Genomic DNA, 26,137 nt, shown 5'->3' with positions numbered 1-26,137 from the left:
GCTCGGCGGCGGCCGTTGGGCGCGGGGGGACGGCGGCGCGGACGGCTCGGCGGCGGCCGCTGCGCCCCTGCCCCGAAAGTCTCCCCAAACTTGGCCTCGTTACCATGACAACACCCACCCCCTCCCCTCCCCGAGCCGTCGGAGCAGCTGGATCGCGCTGGTTTTGCCTCCTTACCCGGTTCAAGCGAAACGGCGGGTTTTGTTGTGGCGGTGGCACCGCTGGTTTCCGCCGCCGGGGACTCCGGTGCGAGTTAGGCGCCCCCCCCCCCCCCCCATTTCGTTAACTTTAAAATCACGTTAATAGATTTTCACCGCTGACAAGTGCCGGTGAACTCTCTTTCGCAGCCTCACCCGTCCCCCTTCTCAAAGTGTCTTGCAGCAGCGGCAGAAAGCTCGCTAGAAATGCAGGCATTGCGACAGAAGTTAACCGTATTTCTGTTGCAGTAAGTTAGAGGCATTTGGGTCCCGCTCGGCTGCTTTCAAGCGTTTGGGGTTTGAAGCCCTGTGATTAGCTCCGCTGGCGATGCGCATTAACCCTGTTTCAGCGGCGCCCACCTTTTCGAGACCACTATATACCTCATGGCATCAAACCTAAAACACTTGTAGGTAACATAAGAATCGTACGAATATGCACCGCCTTGGCGGTGCCGATGGGCATTTTTACTGCTGAACAGTTGGCGTAGAGCTTTAGGTTTGTTGGCGCCTGCCAGCGAGCAGGGCTGTACAGGAGAATCGCACAGAGAATATGCAATTTCCCTGTTGAAAACTCTGTTGGGAGGCGGAAACTGTTCCCTGTAAGACGATCATGAGGGTGCAACAGGTGCTTTGGTGATCTCGAGCGCTGGGTAAACTTGTGCATGCTTACAGCTAAGGTTACTCGAATAGGTTTGCACTCATAATAATTGAGAATGTTAATAAGTGTTAATAACCCAGTTTCAATATGTTACATGTTTACAATTATGAAAATTTTACCTGCTATAAAACTTGGTGCCAGATCTGTAGTGGGTGCAGATTGAAATAACTTGAGTAAAATCAATAGAAGATGCCAATTTTTATCGGTTGTGAACTGGCCCCTTGTCATTGTAGTAAAATGTGTACTATATCTGCCTGATCATGCTTTATTTCTATTGGTAATATTGAACTAAATGGGATACACTTGTTTTACTGTCTCTATTTGAGTTACTTTTCTTCGCTGAGCCTTCTTGCATTCCTGAGTACTTGTACTTGCTCCAGATAAATCATTATCATTAGGAAAGCTGATCTGCTAATCATTATTTAATCATGAAGTGTACTAACCAGTATGGCTGATAACATTTGAATTCTTGCAATATCACAGCCTCTTCTGCCGGGCTCATAACAGTTAGCTAGTCTAGTTTTCATATGCCTGAGAGCGGCTTTCGGTCATCACTTCAGGTGTTGTCGGTTGGACAGTATTAGGGAAACCGTGAGGCAGTGCTGGAAGGTGCCAAGTGCTCTCGTTTCCCGCAAGAATCGATGAGTATTGAGATTCTCAGACACTCAGTTACCTACCCGCTTCTTTGTATGCACACATACAGAAAACAGCACACAGTGAAAAATCACAGATATCACAGATGCTATAAAAACTCGCTTCATATGTAGGTTGTGTCCTTGATATATGTGCAGACTTACTCAGCTAAATCCCAAATATTATTGAAGTTAAAATTAACAAAAGCAGCCTTCCCCAAACCCGTGCCTAAGCAAACCTCCTCCCAAGCACAATCATAAAAGCCCAGTTACTAAAAAGTAAAAGTGCTTGATACCCTTCGTGTATCCATCCACAGACATAATTGTTTGTCTGGATTGTTTCTGTGTAGTCTAAGAAGAGACCACAGGCTTTTTAGCATGCTAAGTAACTAGTTTAAGTGTGGCTAGTTTCATCTGTACTGTTTTACAGGGTGGCTTTTGATAAGCTGACACGTTTCAACTATTCCTCTTTTTAATTCACTGCATTCTTGTGCCTTAAAAAATAAAATATCTCAGAATATACAGTGGGAGCTGACTTGAGAACTGTAGGCTCTTTATTCAGAGAAGGGAGGTATTTCAGAGTGGACTAAGACTGAGTAAAAACACAAGCTATTTTGGCATGCCAAACTGGATGTGGATGCACTGGGACGGGTGTGATGCAACTACTTCATCACTGACTGTCAGGGGTATTTGTTTGAAAAGGAATCAGGCTAAAGACTTAGCAATTTTTTGCTGGGTGATGGAGCTCTTGATGAAATCTTTTAAAATCTCGTCTAGAAGCACTGTGAGACACTTTGCTGAAGTGAATTGTCGCAGGTCCACAGACATTATGCAAGCGGGATAACCTGCCTTGGTACTCCTAATGGAAAAATGAGCCTAGAGATTTAACTTGGCTTTTATCAGATGTTGTGAGACGTGTTTGAAAACTCAATCCCATTCTTGGTGTGTTTTTTTCGCTTTCATTGTTCCTTTACAACTTGCTGAAGAACAGTTTAATCCACATGAAATAGTTGTATATGATTCTTGATTTCTATTTTCATATTTTTTTAGTGTCCTTATCATGGTGATAGTTTTTTTTCAAAAAAACAGTTAGCAGCCTCACTGGAGATTTTACTTCTCTAGGAGTCTCAACCTGGGTATTGGAAAATGCCAGCTTTTTTTTTTTTTTTTTTTTGAAAATCTTGGTTGGTGTTACCAAATCTGTCTATAAAGGCTGACTTGCTGTACTGTTGGCATCTCACAAGACTTAAGCTTATAAAAATGCATTTTTTTTGAAAATACTACCTGAAATTTGCAATAAAGCAAAGTCTTCATGCCCCAAATTGAGAGATGGTTGTAGGATTTGCCAGGGATGTTGTGATTTTTTTTATTTTATTTTTTTAAGAGTTCATCAGCCAGCTCATCTCCTAAGGGAGATGAAGTCTAAGCTTTTATTTCTGTCCTAATTTGTATAAGCAACAGAGGTTTTATTTCCTCAGGAAAAATGACATTACATGGCAACATTAACTGTAGTACAATAAAGAGCATAAGCTTTATGTTTTAAATTTAATAGATAATACAAAAATACAGACCATTATAAATCATTGTAAATTGGCCAGTACAAATGAGAATAGTACCACTTCAGTTAGTGATTTTGCAGTAATTGAGACCATCTCCATTCAGTCCAGGTTTATTACTAAAATAGCATAGCCTTAATAAGGTCATTATATTTGTATCCTATACATTCATATTGTATTTCCTTGTGCTTTTTTAATGGATTGGTCTCTGACACAACCACCTAACAGCTGCATTTGACCTATGATACTGGTTTGAAGTGAATGAACTACCTTTTAAAGTCTGAATGAGTTCTGTTCAGCTATTTTCTGACAAAAATCTCTTTGTGTACAGTGACTTAATTTTAAGAAATGCCCATTTGCATCTGAAATAATGCTATTCTTTATCTATTTGTAGCTAAACAGATCAAGTTCTGGGAAAAATGAGGAAAAGAAAGGGAATAAGGGAAATGGGAAAAGTGAATCTATTTCTGAAGGTGGAAAGACAGCTGTGGTGTTTTCCTTGAAGAATGAAGTTGGTGGATTGGTGAAAGCTCTCCGACTCTTCCAGGTAAACCTCACAAATCATTACACCGACTGGACTGAGGGAGGATACTGAGATCAGATTGTTTGCTGGTCTAAATTAATGGACCTTGACTGAAGGAATGGAGTGCAGTTATTTTTATTCATTTCTGTAGAGTGTAACTTCAAATTTTATGGACCATTCAACAAAGCTTTTTGGGCTCAGGAGGAGTTTTCTGGAGTCAGGTTTGACAATGGTGTTGATGTTCATACAATTCACTTTAGATTTCCAAAGTGCGATTCTCAACACCTTGCATTAGAGCTGAAGTTCTCTCTATGACCATAGCGGGAGGAGGCATTTTCAGAAAGCAATTCAGAATATCGAAGTTAGATGCTCAAAATCAGATCATGATGATAGCCTTGCCCAGAAACAGTGTTTGGTCATAAAGTTAAATACACCTGTAAGTGCTTTTCTGGGTCAGGGTTTTATGTTTAACTAGGACATAAATTATGAAGTGTTATTGTCATGTAGGTCCCCATGCAATCGGTAGTTTTCAATCAGGCTGCTAATGCTGTAGGCTGCTTATTAGTTGCAGGGCAGGGGACTTTGTGTGTCATTGGATATGCTGTTGGGGTGAGAGCTGATAATTCCTGTAAATGCAGTCAGATACGCACTCAACAATCATTGCATGTGAACTGGAGGACCTTATTAATAAATTGGAGAGAGCTTAGAGGCATGTCTAAGGATAATTAAAGCACAGTAGTATGATGAAGGTCTTAGGTTTTTCAGTCTGTGCAGTGTAATAAGGAGAAAGTTAGGAGGTGGTTTGTGTTCCACCTGTAAGGCCAAAACCCCCAAAGGGTGGAGACGCACGCTGTTGCCATTCTTACTTCCAGGAGCTGGCGCAGGGACCGGGTTCCTAAGGCTGATGTAGATACCTAGGTTCCCTAGCCATGGAAAAGGGGTGAGTTGGACCTTCAGGATGAAGATTGCCAAGAACCAGCATGTTTGCCAGAAACAGGGGGAAACCTAAATGAGCTGATAGGAATTGCAGAAGGAGGTGTGTTTGCAGCGCTGCTTCTCTCCAAGGGTTAAGTGTCTAACTGCAGCTCTGGCTTAAATGCCTGAATGGGTTCACCCTTGAAATCCTGGCCTTACAAATCAACCCTCCCTTTTTGGGAACAAGTGCATAATTCACTCTGGTCTTTTAAAACATGGCCGGAGGATGTTGCAGAGCTATCACCTCTATTCATGTATTAACTTAGCAATTCAAACGCTGTAAGGGTGAGAGCAGGTTTTTGTAATCTACTCAGCCCGTGGGAGATCAAACCCACTTTTCCTGCTTTCCAAGAGAATGTAAAAATTGTTAGCTCTTTGCCAGCCAAGAACGTGCAGGGGCATCCTGGGCCTATGTTATTCAGGAATAAGTCATCAAAATGATTCTGCTTGTTTTTCTAATCTGCTATTCTACAAATAGCATGTACAAAGTGGAGGGTTTTCCTTCTGTGAATTTGTTATGTGAATGGGTTAGCTAAGGATATTTATCTTATGCATACCTTATGGAAGTGGCCAGTGGAAGAATTACGTACTGCAATAGATCCAGAGGTGTAAAAGCAGAGTGCTGGTTGGCTGTACCAGAGGGGACTTTCACCTGGAACAGACATTTATATAAAATATGGCAGGCAAGTGGAAATACAAGCACAGGCTTCACCCCATTTGGGAAGTCAAAAAACTTTTATTGGCATTGCTGAGCAGGTGGAGGGATAAGTTGTCAAAAGTAAGAGAGGGTTTGTGGCTGGGGGGAAAAAAGGTAAAATCAAAGAATCAATAAAAGTGTTGGTTGAAAGCAATCATCTAGTCCAACCTCCTGTTTAAAGCAGGACTTACAACACTAGATCAGGTTAGCTTTAACACATTATGGTTGTCTCTTGTATGACACTCTTAAGAGACCACTAGTTGTGGTGGGAGAGATACCCCAAAGGAAAGTTTTCATGATAAAACTAGTTTCACATCCATGTTTTTTGTCTAACTTAGTTCTGATGGGGTAATTGTAATAAATTGAACTAGATATTCATTTTATTACTATTATCACTTCTGGTCATTCAGAATTAGTGAAAGAAAAGTAGATGAAGACTGAAATATAATTATCCTCAAAGAAATATTTTCTCCCTCAAGTGTTTGCAAAAGATACTAAAGTAATACATTTTTAATAGTGTCTATTTACTTAAACACATTAAAATTCAGTTAAATTAACGTTATGATCATGCACATTGCCTAATAAAATTGCATTTCATATTTATAGCAAACCAATTTTTTTCTTTTTAATGATTAGAATGTAATATCGTCCTTTGCCTTGGTAAATAAAATTAAATCATCAGTTAATACTAGTATATTTACTTAATGAAGAAAGTTATTTTTACATTCAGTATACGGACTTTTTTGTCTTTAATATTTATTAAGCAACACTAATTAACTGAGTAGGTATATATGAGTACTTTTACTGAAAACGTCTTTTAATAACTGGGGAAAACTTTCCTGAGGAACATGCCATCAATATTACTGTTCTAGATGAAATGTCTATGTTTCATCCATTGTTTCATCTTTCCACAGGAGAAACATGTGAGTATGGTTCATATTGAATCAAGAAAATCCAAGCGAAGGAACTCGGAGGTAGAAATTTTTGTGGACTGTGACTGCAGTAAGAAAGAATTTAATGAACTAATCCAGCTGCTCAAGTTTCAAACTAACATCGTATCTCTTAATCCACCAGAAAACATCTGGACTGATGAGGAAGGCAAGGCTGCTTTTACATTATTCAGTTTAGACACTGACAAACATTTTGCATAGGTATCTCGGTAATACCCTTCAGTACATTCAGCTCACATTCTGTCTTCTACAGATCTCGACTGTGTCCCTTGGTTCCCCCGGAAGATATCTGAATTGGACAAATGCTCACAGAGAGTTTTAATGTATGGATCTGAGCTGGATGCAGATCACCCTGTAAGTGTAACGTAAAACTGTATTGTAGATAATTTGTTCAGGTTGTTTAGTCAGTCAAATAAGAAGTCTGTTGACTACTCATTTTGAATACTTTTTTGAGTACATGGTTTTCAGAAGGTGCAAACGTCTGTAAGTTCTCTTTAATGTTTTCAGTGAATTAATTTTTTTTCTGTAATGGCACATGGAAAAAAGGAGGTCCTCTGCAAAACTTACTCACTATTGAGCAACTTTGTTCCCTTTTGTACTGCTTTCACTTATTTGTTTTTAATTAGCTGGTTGGTAGAAGCTTTCAGACTCTGAAGAATTTGGATCAGTGTGACCTTAGGTTCTGTCACAAGGAGAGATAAGAATTGATATCAGTAAAGGTGGCAGAGAAGAAAGAATGAGGGAAGGCTTTCTGAGCACTCGGGAGAGAATTACAAAATAAAACAGTGCAACATGTTCCTGTTTCTGCATGAATGCAGCAGATGGCAATGTGTCTCACATTGTTTCCTGACTTCAGCGACAGGAGGCAAGTCTGCGTTTCACACAAGCCATATACCGCAGTAGTACCAATGTACTCAATGCAAAAGGCAAAAAAAAGTTTTGTTTTGTTTTTTTGCTTTCTCTTGGCTTATCTTTGTTAATGCTTAACCTTTGAGTTGTTAGATGGCAGATGATTGCAAGAATTTGTGTTAGAATATTTTTACTTCTTACAAATCGAAGTTTCCACTTTTGGACCCCTTGGCTGAAAGTTACTGATGGTTGCTAACTGTATTCACTCCTACTCCAAAGTAAAAGAAGTTGGGTTAAACTGATATTGTAGGAAACTTCCAGAAGAAAGTAGTAAGCAGTGAGTTAAGATACCTGACTGTAAGGACTATGTTGTAATAGAAGAAGATTAAACTGCAGCTGTAGGTGATAGTTTCCTCTGTTTTTTGTCACACTTTTTTTTTTTTTTTTTGGTATTGTCCAAGATAGTGAAAAATGGCCCTGAAGAGATTGTAGCTGACTCCAGAAAGATCACTTCAGCGTAAGGGACTCTCTAGTGATGTATCCATGTTGTACCATGATATGGCAATGCCTGTGCAGCCTCTTTCCTGCTGACTCCTTTGGCTGATGAGAGGCAAGTACTCCCGCTGGCCCTGTGTTGAGGGCTCTCTGCGCAGTGCAGAAATAGCAGTCAAACCGTTGCCTTCTGTCCTAGCCACTCCACAGCTTCTGTAGCTGCCATGGCAGGGGCTCACACACAGACGCTCACCCGTGCACACACAGGCAAACTGACATCAGATGCTGGCCGTCATGATGTCTCTTGGGAGCCCCACTTTCCTGTCCCTGCTGGCTCCCGCCTGCCGTATCAGCCCTGAAAAGCATAAGTGCTGTGCTTGGTTCCCAGCCATCTCTAGCCTATGTGAGCCCTTCCCACAGTGTAGGCCTACAGTTAGGGGAGCATATGCTTGGATCCTGATTTCTGATGTGTACTTCTTGATGACAAACTAGGATTTACCTAGCGTTTTCTCAGAATGGAAAACTCTGTTGATTACCTTCAACCGCTAACAGTAATTTGGTTCAAACAGTGGCATTTCAGTCTTAATGGCAACTCATTCTAGCCTTGAGTTGATGATTGTGACGGGCAATTTGATACTGTTTTATGTTCTGAGCTGGTGCCTTCATTAAATACGTGAGTGCTCTGCTGAAAATCTGCTTTCAGTTTTATAGACAATGAAAAAAGACATTTGCATTATGTGAATATATATTTTACACTTGGGGGAACTGTTATAAACATAATTTACACACCATTTGTTATTCTGTGCAGCATACTAGGTATTGAAGATGGGGAAAAACTATAAAAACTGTGATTGGCCTTCCACAGCCCAGTTCTGGTGCCTGCTCTGTTCCTTGGTGGTTGTGTGTAGATGCCAGGGGGCCAAAGAATTATCTTATTACAGAACCAGCATAGCACCACCTTAGCTTCTAACTCACTCCATACTGGTTAATGGTTCCAGACTCAATTTCATTACATATGACAGACTTTTAAATCACCTGTGCTGTCTCCCATCCCTTTTGGTCTAGTGAATGGTCTGCAGCTGAGTAATTCAGTGCTTATGTCAAAAGGTATTAAGCAGACAAGGAGACTTCCCCAAATTTCAGGAACTTTTTGCCTGTCAAAAAGCTTTTACGTGTAGGGAGCATTCATTGTAACTTGTCATAGTCATTCTGGACTCTTCTCTAGTGTTTTGCAGGGGAAGTGCTATGCCCCATTTAAAGCAGGCCACAAAAATGCAGGGTCTGATAAGGCAAATGTTTGAGGAACCTAGACATTATGAAGCAGCTGATCTCTTTATAGGTATGGACAACAAGTCCATAGCCAGATGGATGCCAAGGAAGGAAAAAAGTCATCTAGTATCTGAAGGATGTTATAAGACCTCTGCTTCCCTGTTTGAGAGTGGAGGCCTGAAGGTTTTCTGCAGTCCTTTTATATTCTCCTTTAGTCTGCCCCAGCAGCACAACTTCTGTTACAGGGCAGTTACAATAGCTCTCAGAATTTCCTAAAGTTTATGCAAGCCTTTTGAATCAAAAGACATTATCTTTTCATTCCCTTCAATGGCTTGTGTTTGTGCATGTGAGCTGTAAGAGGCAAATGTGATTTACTTTCCATTTGTGACTAAGGGAAACTTAAATGCACTTTTGGGGCTGTTAAGTGTGGAACTTACTTAACTGTTTACCCTTTTTCATCTTCAGGAGGTTGGCAGTCCTGTCTTGAAAATAGATAGCTCTTTTGGAGCCCCAAACCTGAAGTGTCTAAATCTTTTATAGGTATAGAAGAGATCTTGTTTTAGTTTTGAATAGCTGACAGGGCTATAAGTGACTGATGTGTGTGTGTATGTTGTACAGCTGCTTTGTACTTAATATGCAAAGGGTATGAGCCTGCTACAGCCCATGAGGTAGAGCCTTGCCTCTGTAACTCAGATTGGAGCAATGTGCATATTTACTGCCAGAAGCTGATGGTTCAGTCCCTGATGTGTTAGTTAAGATGGCAACTGCCGAAGTAGCATCTTCAAAATGAGTTGTTTCTGAACTTTGGGCACTTTAGTTTTCTAGTGATGAAAGATGTATTAAGGATACATCAATTATTCTGCTTTGTGACTGCATGTAGCTCTCCATTTAGGTCAAGAAAAATCTGAGTGAGATGAATGGCAAGAAAAAAATTCCTGTTTTGTAACATTTTGGATGCCTGGCTGTACCTGTGTACAAGCCTGTCTTGAAAATACTCCTGTGGCAGAAAAAAGCACTAACTTATTTTCTCTTACAGTCCAGTAGGTGATGTTAATCAGAATACAATATAATTAGGCACTAAATAAACACTTTAATGATTTATTTTGTAGCTCTTACAGCTAATTTTCTGTCTTTATTATAAATTAATCTCTTCTTTCTTGCTTAAGGGCTTCAAAGACAACGTCTATCGACAGAGAAGAAAATACTTTGTGGATGTCGCCATGAGCTATAAATAGTAAGTACTGTTATAATTTTTCCCTGTGCTGCTGACTAGTTAGAATTCATGCTGCACTTCATTCTGCAGGATGAAGTTTTGCAGTAGACAAAGCGAGCCTTTAAACTTTGACCGATTTAGTGTAGGCTATAATTGACAAACTTAATGCTTGCAATCCTGTTACAAATTCAGTACAGATACAGGCAAGTAAAGAGTTTGGAAGGTAAGTGCTACCTTTTAAGCTTTTTTTTCATAGCTCGTTAAACTTAAGAAATTGTTTTGCAAACGCAAAATGCAGTGCCTTAATGACAAACTGATGTACCACAGAATCATACATATCCAGTGTCCCTACGTGGGCTAGAGCCTGGTCACAGAACACCAAACTGTTACTTGCTACTTGAGACAAAGAAAATTGTGCCCATTGTGAGGAGAACTGTTATACGTACCTGGAATGGCGCCCAGAAAAAAGTGTTGTACGTAGAGCACACCATGTGCTTCCCACTGTTCAGACAAGCTTCACTTCTGTCACAATTATTAAATGAATCACATTCCTACCTGCCAAAGTTGAACCAGGACATGAGTCTAGTCCTGAGGATGTTCAGAGCCTCAGAAACTACCTGTTGACTAAGGGTGAGCTTCTTGGGGTAGGAGCAACAGTATGCTGTTGCACAGGATACTGCATATATGACACTCCTAATGCAGAGAACCAAGAGAGAAGGGAGGAAAATCTCCTGCTGTACAGGCCACACAAGGTAAGGAACAACATTTGAATCCATGACAAAAAAGAATTATTACTTCTAGTTTTACTACTAGGATGATTTCTGATTACTGAAGAGAGTAGATGACCTGTGCAGTCCTAACCTCAATATGGATTGTGACTAAAGGAATTTCTTTGGCATTAGGGTGTGCGGTGCCCTCTGAAAGAGTCTGGAACCCCTGGATGCTGTTTATATGTGGTGTTTTGTGAAAAATCCTTGCGTTTGTATCATGGTACAATTGTGGTTTAGAGATTTTCTTATTCCAAAGGGCCTGGGAGAATTAGCTGCCTCCATGACATATATAAATATACGTATGCTTTTTTTCCCCATACCTTGGTAGTTTCCACAGAGCCAGTAGACTTTCAGGGTCTCAGCTTTCAGGCTGAAGCCTGAAATTCTAATTTGATTTTTGTTCATTCTTTAATGAGGAACAGTATCGCTGACTTTAAGAAAGAACTCATAGGATCCCAGGATTTGATCCAAAACTAAGAAAGCTGTAGTTAGACAAACTCACTAGAGAAGGGAATTATTATTTTCTTTTCATTTTCTTAATACACTGTATGTTGCAAAATGCCTTTTATTAATTTTGCCAATACAGCTCTAAACTTCTCAGAATTCAGTCAGTAGATTTTTCTGTAGTTATTGGTGCTGGTGTCTGAGCACAAATACAGTGCACATATTTTCTCATTGAATTTTATCTTTCCAGATCAAGCCAGTATTTCCAATTTGTTACCATCCCTGGAAGTTAGAAAACTTTCTGCACTACCTACAAATACCTGCTGTGTTGTAATTTTCTTGTCACATAAGCATTTAACTGACCCCGGTCATACTCTTAATTTTATTTGTAACAGGCCTAAACCCTCATTCTCAAGGAAAAGAACATACTAATTTCATGTTCTTTTCAATCTTACCATACTTTTTCAGATTTTTCATTTTTCTCTTTTGAGATTTCTACCTACGTTGTTTAAAAAATATAAAAGACAACATTTTTTTCACCCTGCATAAAAGGCACATCTTGGCAGGAAGCAACTCAAAAACAGGTTTTTAAAGATTATTTGGTTCTGCTTTTCTGTTCTTTATTATGAAGCTAATACATGGGCTGTGGAAGGCTGGGGGGGACAACAACATAAACTGTGCATTGTGACCATATTATCCTGATTTCTTCTTCCTTTACTGTTGTCCAGTCATATCCTTATGGTATTACCAATCTAACAGATTACTAAGTGCTAGCGTAGGTTCCCCTTTCTTTTGCCCCGTGGTGGCATTTGTTTAGCTGGGTGCTTCTGACATTCATCCAGCACACTGAGCTTCTGCCTGCTGGGGGCAGGCTGGTGGCTGTTGGAGAAACTTCCCAGGCTCTGCAGTTTGCTCTCTCTGCTGACTGGGTAAGTCCTAAGTTCACTTATATTTGAAAAATGGACAGAGACAGGGTTTTTTTTTGTTTTCAACTGATTGAGATAGTTCTTCTTCTTGACTAGCTTTTATTGTAGTATAAAATGTCAAGCAGATACCTGTGGATGAGGGCAGGCTATGTGCACTTCTAGAACTCCTTCAGTAAACTCAGATCATACTCCATTTACCCATAACAGTAACAGTAGTGCCATGTATTTCACAGCTGCTAAATTGCTGGAAGCATCTTCCTCCCTCTTCCCCACTAAGATGCCTAACTACTGGAAAGATCATGCTGCTGGCTCACTAGGCAGTTGCTGGTCTTCTACCCCAAAGATCCCCCCCCCCCCCCCCGAAGCAGTGGGAAACCTCTTTTCACAAAATCACTTAGAGTAATCCTGTGTATTCCCAGAAAAACAGATACAACAAAGGGAAGGAAAAATTCTTTTGCTTCTTTAGATTTTGGAGGCTCAACAACCATTTTTGCAGGCAAATTACAAAAATCAAAGCAGCCAAAACAGGGGTTATTTGATGGCCGGATCTTGTACTTCAATAAAGCTGCTCAGAAAATACCCTCCTTGTCCCACTGATGCTTTCAAACATTTAAAAGATTTTCAACTTTTCCCCTTATTATCAGAAGAGTGAAATCAAGATACTTTAAATACTTTTTAGTCAGGGACCACAAAACAGCTGATAGGCCGGTAACTGTAGCAGTTACCGAGATGTGGCAGCATCTCATTCTAACTCCTCAGGTCTGCTGAAGTTAGAACTAGTTATCTTAACCCCACTGGAGTGCCATATCTGCTGGGCAGTCAGTCTCTGTCTAAGTTTATCTGTCTGCTCTGTGGAGACAGCCCAGGGAGTCCTTCACCCTCAGCAACCTGGAGCTCAGTCTAAGCTGCATGGAGGAAAGGTAAATTAGCTCGTGAAGGACTCTGTGCTTCTACAGCTAAACTGTTTCTGCCACCCATGTTGGTGAATTCAGAATTAATTTGGATGTCCTGAGACTACGCTGCAGTCTTGTCAGACTCTTCTCTGGCCTAATGACTATTTACTTATTTATACAAAAAAGAGCAGCTTTGGCAGGAAATGTTGAGAGCGCTTCACCCCAGTGTAGCTAACAATTCTATGTTATAAAGACTGCTTTCCTTGGAGACCAAATTCAGAGCATTCTCTTGAACCTCTGTTGCTCATATCCTAGGTAAGTGACCTACCTAGTCATTAACTGAGGTTTGATGTGTTTCTCCTTTTCATTTTCCAGTGTTAAAAAAACCTCAGTTCCTTAAAACAATAGTGAAGAGATTTGCCTACAAAAAATTAGCTCTGTCAAAAATTGTTGAGTGGAAAAGTCCCTGTTTGGTGTTTCCTTTATGAATTCCTGTTGTTCTATAGCAGTAGACATTCTGCTTTGGTTGAACATAAAGAGGCCTCAGTAGGGGGGAGAGGGAGTGAGAGAGAAAAACACTGAGAAGTGAACCTGGAGAATTAGGGATTTTCTGGTGCTAGGTGTTAAAGGGAAAGGGATGTTAATAAAGTACAGCAATGAAAATCAGCTGCATGAAATAAGTGGACCAAAAAATAAATGTTTCTCCCTGCTTCGCTTAGTTTCTATCTTAAAGTTAGAGGAGATGTGTTAATCTTGCTAATTAGTCCTCTGAGACTGATTAGGGATTGCAAAAGTGTTGTGAAGATTAAAGCAGGAGGAGAAATACAAAGTTTATAGAGGGAATTTATAATATGACTTGATAACTCATGACCATGGCAAAATGGAAAGACCCTATTTTAATAAGGGGAAATAAAAATTCAAGTTAGGTTAGCCTGGAAAGTCATCGTATTCAGCCACAAGAAAACTGGGTATGCAGGCTGTCCATTCATGTGAATTACTGGATGTTTGAGCACAAGGTGGGTCTAACTTTAAGTAGGAGGAAATGGAGTTTTGCAGAGCTGAGTGAGAATGGTGTGGGTCCTCCCTCAAGTCTGGCTCTCTTGATCTTCTGGGTAAAGAAAGCCATATCTTGATGGGCTGGAAATAAGATTGGCTTTCCTAGGCATAAATTCTATTAAGGAATACATGCCCATTGAACCTTATTTCAGTACCAGGTGAATTAGTTGAAACAATAACTAAGTTATAAACCTGCTGGTGAGCAGTGAATAAGCTTCAGATGCTTGTTCTTGTTATACCTCTCTAGCGACAGGCTAAATAGTAAGTTGAATTTTCCCACTGGTGCATAGATTTCTTCAGCATTGCTGGGCCTGCGCTGACCCATACTGACAATATCCATAGTAGTGGTCAGGTCTAAGGAAAAGGGACATGGCTACTGCACGGTATTTTGGCAGCCCCACGTGGGTGGAACAGCTGCCTGGTGTCCACTTGTGTATAATACAATTTAAAATAGCTGTGTTACGCTTTCCACAAGCAGGCAGGCAGCTTAGGGTTGATAGAGTGTAAAGGTGAAGACAGATACAAGATAGGAAGGTTTGACTCCCACCACACAATGCGTTTAGACCCAGTGCAGCTTCTGTTGGTGAGAAATGCTTCGCTAACGTGTTGCAATTCTTGTCATGTCTGCAAAAGAGTGGCTGAAGGGGAACAAGAAGATTTAATGTATTGAATGTTCAGTGAGTATTTAACAAGCATAAGTACTTCATACAAAGTAGCCTTTGACTGACAGATGCTGCCAAGGATCAAAATACTTTGATATAGTGAAAGGCAGGGGGTTTAAATAGTTATTTTTCAATAAAGACAAAGGGACAACCACAAATTAAGGTAGGGCAGAAGTTCTTCTCACATGCATATAGGGACTGCAATTACGTGTGACATGAGGGTTTGTTGTCTTTGCATCATATGATGGAGATAGAATGATGAACTGGTGATACCTGGGAAGGAGACCCCTCTCAGTGACAGACCAGCACTGCAGCTCTCCTGCTGCTCTGGGCTCCCCCGGGCCTGATACCCCTGTTCGGCAGCCCAGCCGACCGAGTCTGGTGTCTGGGACTGAGGAGCTGGGGGAGGAAGCTGCAGCACTGAGCTGGGAGTGTCGGAGTTGCCAGCCCTGTGGCAGCGGAGCAGGAGAGAGGGGGTGGGAGGGTATCCTGTTAATCCCTTTGTTAATCTGTACTTGGTTAAGGTCTGGGAAAGGAGAGGGATACCTGAGGAGAAAGCAGATTTCACAGGTTGTGAATGTTAAATCTAGAGGAAGATTATAAAGTTTCTAGGGGTAATTTATTATGTGAGATGATGGCTTATGAGCATGGTGTGGGAGATTCCATAGAGCTAAATACCGGGCAGTGCAAACTGGAAGGACCCCTTCACACTCTTCACACAGTCAGTCAGTTTTAAATTAACTAGAACCACTCAGGGCAAATCTTGGATGTCAGAGGCAGATTAGCAGGCAAGGAGGCACCCTGGAAGTCTCCTGCTTTGCAGTTTCTATGCATCTGCATAAGGGGGAGGAGGAAGAGGAATTGTGGAGAATAAAAAGTTTAATGTTAAAAAGTTAAAAAAAGATGGATTCAGAGGCTTAGTTTTGCATAGGATAGGCTGTTGGCTGTGAGATGAGCTTCCTCATGATGTAGTCCTGACAGAGTAAATCTGCAGTTCTAAACATATCTTCAAATTTAAACAAGAGTCTGAACAATAAATACGTATTTTTAATCGCATCCACATATTGTAAACATCTATGTAATTACCTAATATTCACTTCATAAAATGCTAAGTAATGATGCTCTGTGCATAATGTTTTGTATTTTAAAGAATGCATAGGACTACTGATGGTTTTACTGAATATGCATCAGTAAACTGCAGGGCTGAAACTGCAGCAGGATCTTGAGCTACTTATTTACAAAGGCACCAGTGGTGACAAACAGAAATATTACTCTGATATAAAAACACTGTATGGTACGAGAAGTCCATCTTTCTACTATGATATGCACAAAAATAAGAAATAGTCTTGTTTTTTAATAAGAAATAAATTAAATTCTTAAGAAATAAATGTAATTGTACAATATAGAGATCATCAAGAGGAAATTCTAGGAAAAAAGCATATAGTCATTTTTTAAATAATCAGTTTTTAATAGGCTTGTCTGTCTTATTTAAATAACAGATATTTACAGATATTTTGCCAGTCTAGAACCTGGTTGTGTTCAAACATATTTTTGTATTATTTTATTTTTTACAGTGGTCAACCCATTCCCAGAGTGGAGTACACAGCTGAAGAAATTAAAACGTGGGGGGTGGTATTTAGGGAACTCAGTAAACTCTATCCCACCCATGCTTGTCGTGAATATTTAAAAAACTTTCCTCTGCTGACCAAGTACTGTGGATATAGAGAGGATAATGTGCCTCAACTGGAAGATGTTTCTATTTTTCTTAAAGGTAAGACATTCTGGTTCATCAATAGATATGGTTTCTTGAAAACACTCTTTTCCATTGGTATGAAATACAAAGCGCATAGGAGAAAAGGACTCCCAGTATTGCCAGTGGGCTTTGGTTTAGACCAAAGTATATATATATTTATATATATTTTTTACGTTCTCCATGGGAGAGAATTTGTTCAGTTGAGATAGTTGCATGTATGTAGTAAGAAGGTGAGAGGAATTATGTAGTCAATCACATATCACATAATATTATCCTGCACAGGGAGAAAAGTTTTTCAGTATGATCAAAAGAAAGAGCTGAATTAGCTCTGCTCTTCTGATTACCACAGTGTGCATCTCCCAAATATCCAGACAGTTAAAATGAGGGATAAATGTCTAGATAACAAATATCCAGGCGGTTAAAAGGAGGAATAAAATATATAGATAACAAAATTTTAAAAAGAGAGCAGGTTTGGCACATTGTTGTACATGAAGTGTGCCCTTACTAAACATGAGGCACTTCTCTTTCATGTCATTTTTAAGGGATCAGGATATTACCTATTTAAGTTTGAAAATGCAAAAACGCCCTTCTTTTTCATAGGTAGTCAAAATTTATTTCATAAGGAAGGAGAAGTGGCAGACATGAGCCTGCTGGTTTTAACCCTAGAGAGGCAAGCTGTCAGCATTCTGATTCTTTCTTCTCCTCAAGGGTCCTTTCCAATGCATGCACTTGTGCCTTAATCCTCTTGGACAAATTGCAGGAGCTCAGAACTAAAATACAGATATGTATACGTGGAAAAAAAGATATTTATACTCCTAGTGTTATGAAAAAAATTTGCAAAATTTTTGTCTCAAATGTGAATGGAAAATTTTTAACTAAAAAACACACAAAATTTGTAATGAAAGATTTACTTTCCCCATTCCCTTCTTCATCCTTAATTCTTGTTTATGATCACCTGCATTTACTGATCACTCTTTGAGTTTGGTTGTGTCCTGGGTCCCTCATATGTTGTCTTCCAGTCTCTAAGGAATGATACCAAAGTATATAGATTCTTTTTCCCTAACTAGAAACTTAAAAAAACCATACTTCTTTCAGAAATATGTTTTCAGACTAAATACAACAGCCTGTGGAAGATAAACTTGGAGCATTTTCCTGTAAACACCTGAAAGAGTAAAGAATGAATTTGGGAGAGAAATGTCCTTTTCAAAGTCACTGAGTCTGAAATAATTCCCTACTGGGACTAATCTGACAAAGGAATACTTTGTTAAATATTTAAATGAGAATCTCAAATATGAAAGTCAGTATTTTATTGTCACAAGACAGTATTTTATCTGTAAAACTTATGACATTTTTGGTTTAATCCTATTCTGTTCTGTTAGTTTGCAATATTTTTACAGAAGTTATCTTGTTTTGAAAACTTCTCTCCTGTTTGGTACTGGACATGAAAATCAGATACTTTGTGATTTGAGAGCATCACTTATGCATACCCTTATCTTCTTTTCTAGATAAAGTTATTAAAACAAACTTTTAATTACCTCAAGCTGTTTTTATTAAACATATGCTAGCAATGCAAAACAGTTCTTGTACATAGTAGGTGAAAATTACATATGGTGATCTTTAGCCAAGATTTTTGGTGTCATGCTTCTGATTGAATCATTAACTACAGATCATTACCTGTCCTCAGAAATTGGTATAGAGATACTTAATATGATCATAATATGGTCTTTCATTATCTCCTTCACTTCAGAAAGGTCTGGCTTCACAGTGAGACCAGTTGCTGGATACCTGTCTCCCCGAGATTTTTTAGCTGGATTAGCATATAGAGTTTTTCACTGTACTCAGTATATACGACATGGCTCAGATCCTCTCTACACACCAGAACCGTAAGTTTCTGTGTTAGCTTTAGTACTAAAAAATATGCTTACTGGATTCTTAAAGGACCCAATTGCATTTGCTAAGATTGAGAAGAGGAGCCTTCCCACAAAGGTAGAAGTCTAGTTACACTGAAGTCAGTGACAAAACCCTTCACTTTGATGGGGCCGGAATTTCATCCAAAAGCTTCTTCTTGGACTTTATACTTAAATGACTGTTATTTATATGATGGGTCAAAAAATTCTGAGTTGTTTTTCAGTGGAAAATGGAGTTTCCCCCATTCTACAATAAACATCTTGAAAAAGTGTCTAAAATCTTAATTTCCAGTGGGGGAAATAAAGAAATTAAAAAACAAAACAAAGAAAACATGAATTCCTTGAAAAAAATTGCTTTCAGATTATAATTTGGTCTTCTGAAGTCCCCATTTCTCTCTTTGGGCCACATTCCCCAGCTGAACTTTATTTGTTTCCCATGATACAGCACAATCAAGCCATGAGATACTGCTCTCTTACCCAAAGAGGATGTTAGATACGAAGCTGGTGATGTAGAACATAACGGAAATAAGAGACATTTAACTATGACTTTCATGGGACTGCACTGTAGCTTTTCCAAAACAGAATATTTCAAGTTTTGGATGAAATCTTTTGGCGTTTGGGATCTTGATGAAAAGTAGAAAAAAATTCAAGCAATTTTGTTCTTTGCCTTGTGTTATATGCTGTGTGCTCTGTGCGGTAATAACAGAACAGTACATGACAGTCAGGTAGTATAGAGGTATTTTCACCAAAGGCATCTGCAGATCTTGTAAACCACGGGAATGGTGTTTATGCAGTGAATCAGTCATGAGACCATTAGCATGAAATGGTGGCTGTTGTTTATTCAGCTAGTACTATTTTGGTGTGTTTTATTTTTGCCAAAATTTACAGAAAGGGTTTATATATTTTATACGCATATACATGTAGACACATATATATACACATCCATATATATTCAGCTCCAGTCTTATAAACGTTTGGACACATGCCTTGCTTTGATTTCATGAATAGCCTGTTGAAAATATGCAATAACATTTTTGGATATAAAAAGATTAAGGGAACTGCATATTAAGCTGTTTCCAACAATGCTTTAACATATTATTCTAGCAGGAGTCACCAGGTGGTGCTGTTATACACATATCTACTTTTTTCCTCAGCATGTGAGCAAAGCAAAGTCTGCTAAAGTGCTGTGAGGCTGGTTTTGTGATGCATGTTTCTATTAGGAAATTGGTGGCAATCCCTGAAAGAATTCACTCACTTCTGTCATCTCAGTAATTTAGAACTTTAATCTCAGCAATTATTAGGCAAAATTGCTAAAATGTAGAATCCTGAAAAAAGGGATTGGAAGTGTGATGCTGGCCTCTTCTGTTCTATCTGAAGAGATCTGTAGATATTTCAGGTAAAGAAATTATACTTAGGAAGTACCAGGCTTTGCACTAATGATTTCCTTTCCAGTGGTAAGCCAGTATCTCAGTTTGCCACACCTGGTAATGCTCAGCAGAGGGATGATGACATTTATTAACTTAATATAAACTAGGACTTTATTTCCATCTGTTGATAGGGGATTTAGGTACGTAACACCAACAGAGACAAAGGAAGGAACATGTTCCAGGAAACAATCAAGTGTGTGTATGTTTTTGCTGATGGTGTCTGGTTCATTGATTTGTGTATTTGTGACCTCTATTTTTCAGGATGCTGCTTACACACAGAATTATGCAGCGTATCATAGCTGATGTTTAGTAGTAGCTGCAACTTTTTTTTTTTTTAATAACCTTTCTGGTCATGGTGTATTACAAGTCACTGTATAGTAATAGTAGCTGAATTAGAATGAAGATTCTTGTTCCTTATTTGGACTGAACTTAAAAATCCAGGTTATGGTCTTAACAGCTCTAAATATGACTAATATAGGAATTACGTTGTCATTCTCTAATAATGTTGCTCTCTTCCTACAGACCGACTTGTTCAGAAATTACGTAAATGAAATAATGTATGCTCACTACAATGAACTCCATAGGAAATTTTTGAAAAGCCCTTTTAAACTGTGTGTGATTTTTCATAATATACTGCATATAGTAAGCGTTACCAGACATGCAGAGTGAAATCCTGGCTTTGTTGTAGTCAGTGGCAAAACTACCACTGACTTGAGTGGGGGCATTTCTTCATCCTCTGTAGTAGCTGCAATCCCTTCGGATCTGTTTGTTGATATATGGCGACATAATGAGGTTTGCTGCAGGTCCTGGATCTGTGAATGTGGTATTTCAATGATATAAACGTGATAAAAAGACTCCCATTGACTTCAATGGGCTTTCCATCAGACTTAACACCCAGACTATAGAGCTAGATGCAATTAGGGAATTCACTTTGCTTGATCTCTATCACTACTATATGCATTTAAAAACATTTCTTCCTGGGTTTCATTATGTTTCTACTGCATTCACAGAACTGTATAGATTTCCTCTGTTCTACTAACTAATTTACTCCAAGAAAAATCTTTTGCTGTGAAAAGTGCATTACGAAAATGTTATTTTCTTTGAGCAATGTGTGTGAATAAATTAAAGGAACTTAATTATTTTCTGAATAAAACAAAACAAAAGAATCAAGCCTGGTAGTTAAGCAAAGAATTATATTGTTTAGACTATCTATAAAGGGCCAGACTGGCAGGGAAATCTAAGAGCCTCCTATGACCATTCCCAATGCTAGTTCCTGGTTCTGTCTGGAAGTTTTCTGTTGTTGTTGTTCATTTATTTTTTATTTTAAACTCGCCGCTCTGTAACTACACATTCAAAATATTACTATTTGTAGTTTTTATAGAAAAATCAGTAAGCTAAAGACAGAACAGAAATATCTTCTGCCTCCTCATCCTCCCCTCCTTGCCAAGATAGACAAGTTAATAGGACTAGCCTTTGTCTGTTCCCGTTTTTGTGGGCATGGGTGGAAGTGATACCAAGAGCCTGCGTCCCAGTGCAGAACCAGGAATACCCCAGCTTTGCTCTATGTGTTTCTGGGAGTTGTGACTGCAGCACAAGTAGATACGGATGTGGACAGTACCTCAGATACCAATACTAGTGATGCAGCTGTAGAAGCTTGCCTGAAGCCGAGTATGCTTATGTGAAGCCAGGAACTTGAAGTCAGTCCCACTGTATCTTCTTTACTCTCATTATCCGAACTACTGGTATGAAGTTACCTTAAATATCTCTGCACTGTTGCAGTGCGGCATAGGTAAAGCGTTCAGACAGCAATTAGTGTTGATTTCTCCAGTGAAGATGGGAAATGGAGTTAAAGCTCTGCACTGGGTGACTTTGTGGCCCATTTCTGTGTTGGAAGGTGATGGTCAGGGGAATTGGGTCATCTAGTAAATTCTGTTTGGTACTGGGAATTTTCTGGATGTATCTATCAGACTGCAAACTCAGTTTCCCTGCCAGGAGGTGATGGAAGAAATTGTTGTGACTGGAACTGGATTAATAAAGAAGAGTCATTAACCTTTGATTATTATCCACCCAAGTGGTGCAAACCATCTCCTGAACGAAGAGGTGGATGCAGAGCAAGCCAATTTTTCACTTCTGAGCTCCAGTTAGGAAGGGAGTACTAAGCTACGGGTCCTCTGATAGGGAACTTCAGTCATCATGCTAGACTTGGAACATCATTGAGCAAAGGGGTGTAGAGATCATAAAAGACTTCTTGCCAGCTATTTTTGAAGAAAAACAGGAAAGAAGAGTTCAGGTAGTTCCCATGCTCTGAAGGAACATGCAGTGATATAAGAACAAGGGAGGGACAATCTTACTTTCAGAAAGAGGGATGAGCTTTACCAGTGGAAAACGCATACAAATACTTTTCCTAATGTAACTATAATATCTCATATTGTTTCTGGCCAACTGTAAATATCAAACATGTTTCACAGACATTGACTAGAAATACTGGTGCACAGGGAATTTGAGTGCACAGTCTGTGTTGCCGCCACTGTGTCTCAAGTCAACCTCCATGAAACATGTTTGTTTCATCATGTGACACAGAAGTCCCCATGTACCTTGTCAGCTGCTTTGGGGAATGCATACATCTAGGAAAGATTGCTGTATAAACACAAGCAAAATTAGATTTGGTAATTCCTCCCTACTATAGAGTGTATTAGTCATACGTGTCCTTAGCTCAGACATACCATGCACAACTTCAGAGCTGTGCCTGTCTCACCGAGAAGTGTGAATATAAATATGAGCAAATGTTGGTAAGCTTCTGTCAGGGAGGCCATCTGGGCCGAGAAGAGAGATTTGTATGTAACTGTACAATATTGCAACTGTATTTGATAAACTTTTGGTGAGGGAAATTAGGATTGCCAATAATGCTAATGTTCTTTTGCATGCAGTCAGGAATTACTATCTACCTAGAGACAGTTGGCACAGATTTCTTGGTGAAGAATAGTGGCATCTCTTAGTGAGAATAGGAGTCATTAAATTATATATAGGGTTGTTTTTCTGTTCTTGATTTATCTGAAGTGTCAGAGTCTGTGTCTTTTAGAACAAAAATACTTATGAAAGACAAATTGGATGATTTGGGGTAGAAGGCAAAAACTTGATTTTTCCTCCCTGCCTTTAAAACATTTGTTTACAGCTTAAAAAAAAAAAAAGAGAGAGAGAGAAACGTCTTTGGAAAGACAAAAGCAAAGGAAATGTCAAATCAGATTTTTAAAGTGAACTTTACTACCAAGTCCATTATTTTCTGTGAACAAATATAGGGAAACTTTCAGAATTGTTTGAGAGCTTTTTATAGATGATGCATGTGCACTTTTGTTTGTTTGTTTGTTTTTAATAGACTTACATTTGCACTTTGTTGTGACTAATAATGCACTCACAGGTGTGGACAGTAGATAGTTTTCATTACTACGATACCAGGCACTTCCTTCTGAAATGATCCAGGTTCTTTACTTTTTCTGAAATCTGCCTGGTGAAAACTGGACTGCATAACAAAATATATATTTATATATATATTTTTTATATATATATTTATATATTTATATATATATATTTAAATATATAATTATAGTAGGAAGTTGGGACTAAACTAGAAATGAAGCACACAGATACCTTTTAAATATTGCCTTAAATTTCTGATATGTAGATGGCAAAATGTATGGTTATGGAGCTGTATCCAAGTGCAGAGTGGGGAATGGAGAAGAGGAAGAGTGTGTGTGTTGGATTTTGAACTTGGTTCACGTGGAGAGAATTGCTGAAAATTGTACTTGTGAGACAGCTGACTTTCCTTTCGGCAGTTCAGTCTTTGTGGACAAAGCCTGGAAGACAGCAGTGATCAGGCCTTCCCAGTCAATCTGGAAATGATGGGAAGGTCATGGAATAGGTGGGATTAAGTGACATATAACTCATTTAATAGAAGCAAACCTGTGTGTTTCTATAGAATTGTATACAGGGAAGAACAGCTGTACTGCAGAAAGATGTAAGACTTTTAAAGTAAGGTTGAGCCCATGTAAAATGGCTTATGTTAAATTGGTTATGGAATGTTTAGATTTATTTTTGTGATGGTGCTCTTCTCATTTCCATTCCCCTAGGGATACATGCCATGAACTCTTGGGACACGTACCTCTGCTTGCTGATCCCAAATTTGCCCAGTTTTCACAAGAAATAGGACTTGCTTCACTGGGAGCATCTGATGAAGATGTTCAGAAGTTAGCCACTGTGAGTCAAAAATCTTTTTTGGCATGCTTTCTCTTATCCCTGTCTGTCTTTTCAGTTAATGAAGTGACGTGCGTTGTCTTACCAGATCTGACTTAATTTTCAGGTTGCAGATGACTGTGATGTGACAGTCACAGAGCTTTAGGCATTTCCTCATTGTCTTTAATAAGAGCAAAGCTGAACACACTAGTCTTTAGGTAGTCAGTTTAACTATTTATGTGCTGTAACTATCCAATTCCCGAGGATTGTTGAGATGGATTTTGTCTACTTCAGGGTGCTAAAAACAAGTAACCAAGGTACTTTTGGAAGAAAAGAAAACATCTTTGGTGTGTGCTCTCAGCTCTACACTCTAAACTCCTCCACAGGAAGCCACTTTGGCTCTTAGCACTGCTATTTCAGTACTCGCTGATCTGCTTTGCAGATGTTCACTGTATTGTAGTGTGTGCTGGATTTTGAGATGTTGCACCCTTGATCCTGCTTCTGTTGGAGAATATATAAACCAAGGCTTTGCAGCAATAAATCTAGACCGAGATCATGTATCTCAGCCAGTGGTTGTGAGCTGGATTTTGTGTTTCATCAAACGAGACATACGGGAGTAGACAGTCAGTGAGAACAGGATGAGGCTGCATATCAAAGATGTTAGATGCTACTAACCACCTGACTGGAACTTTCTTGCCTGTTGTGTCAGGGACTCTCAGATTCCACTGAAGGACCCTGCCAAGTTGCCAGGACTCCCAGCTTCTGCCCACCTGTCAGCCCTGCTGTGTTACCATTTCCACACAGCTCATCTTTTTTTCCTTTGCATCATGACATAGATTGGTGACCTCTGCTTGCTCTGTTCAGTTGTTTTGTTTTAACTTACTGTATGCTTCATTTTGTGTATCCTGTTAAAACTAATACTGCAAATAATATCATAAACAAGATTATATTTAAAAAGCAGCTCAATATTTAAATATTGACACTGATGAAAAATTCTGCGAGATCCAGCAGAAGAATTGGTTACCAGGATACTGTTGCTTTTGTACATATGAGAACTGCAGTGGTGATTTTAAGGGTTGCAAATAACTTTTTCCCAGTATTGAAGGCAAATTCAAAACAAGATCCATTAAACTGTCATAGTATTGATGCACTAGCTTAGCAGTGAGTTAGAGTCCCATCTGCTGAAGAATGAGTTCTACTCTGCTCTGTACCTGTTCGTTTGTTTATTTCTTTATTTTTTCCCTGTAGCCCTCCAGAAGAGCCCACCAATTCATTTAATCAAACAGGCCTCGCTTCTTAATTAGACAGGCTTGATGTCTCGCTCATGGCCACCTCCTCTCACGTGCTTCAGGATGTGTTGCTTGGTTTTCTAATGGCCATTTACTGAGAGGAAACTGTTGTTCCTGTGCAGGAATCATGAAAGCTGTTGTGTCTATTTGCATATTTGCTAGGAAGGGACTTGGTAGGAAGCAGGCCTACCTTGTCATGACCTGCAGCCTGCAGAGAAGAACTAGCTAACAGACTGTTCCTGTAGGTATTTTGAGGAAAACAATATGTCCAAGTCTTTCGCCCCGAAATACCCTTAAATGACATGAGTCTGTTGCAGAGGACAATGTTGGGACTGCTCTGTTTGGGGAGAGATGTTAATATAAAGTGACCTCTGAACATTATATAAATGCTTTCACAACTCCCCTCCTGCCGGCCTCACAAAAATGCCCAATTATGACTGACTCTGTCATCTGAACAATGAACTGTTCCTGAATCACAAAGCCAAAAATAAAACAAGACAACTGAATCACTTTCCCTTATCACACTGAGAATTTGATATCTGAGTCAAATTTGATTTCTCTTCCCATGCTGGAAATAGCTCTTTCAGGTGGAAGAGACATTTAGAGAGAGCCTTACGGTAATCCAGATGCTGTTTTGCATAGACACAACGAGGGGCTAGATTCCCCTGGGGTGCAGGTACTTGACAAATACAGAGATATTACTTGCCCTAAAACTTGTAATGTCAACAAAACCAACTTGAGGGGAAGTGGCGTGAATGTCTCTCAGCAGTGAGG

The 26,137-nt window shown here is 39.3% G+C and overlaps 1 protein-coding gene across 3 annotated transcripts in view; it reads left to right on the top strand.

Moving 5' to 3' along the window:
* Positions 1–26,137, top strand: part of TPH2 (tryptophan hydroxylase 2) — a 70,997-nt gene that overhangs the window by 645 nt on the left and 44,215 nt on the right. For all 3 annotated transcript variants that reach the window (XM_067289935.1, XM_067289934.1, XM_013947016.2), the window contains exons 2-8: positions 3,436–3,588; positions 6,151–6,334; positions 6,440–6,540; positions 9,963–10,030; positions 16,335–16,531; positions 18,261–18,396; positions 23,972–24,098. In XM_067289935.1, coding sequence (XP_067146036.1) covers positions 3,436–3,588; positions 6,151–6,334; positions 6,440–6,540; positions 9,963–10,030; positions 16,335–16,531; positions 18,261–18,396; positions 23,972–24,098 — 966 coding nt within the window. The remainder of the gene's footprint in view (positions 1–3,435; positions 3,589–6,150; positions 6,335–6,439; positions 6,541–9,962; positions 10,031–16,334; positions 16,532–18,260; positions 18,397–23,971; positions 24,099–26,137) is intronic.

The sequence above is a fragment of the Apteryx mantelli genome, chromosome 1 (assembly GCF_036417845.1).
Source record: "Apteryx mantelli isolate bAptMan1 chromosome 1, bAptMan1.hap1, whole genome shotgun sequence".
Classification (NCBI taxonomy): domain Eukaryota; kingdom Metazoa; phylum Chordata; class Aves; order Apterygiformes; family Apterygidae; genus Apteryx; species Apteryx mantelli.
The sequence above is the reverse complement of the archived record's forward strand: the minus strand, read 5'-3'. Positions and strand labels throughout refer to the sequence as shown.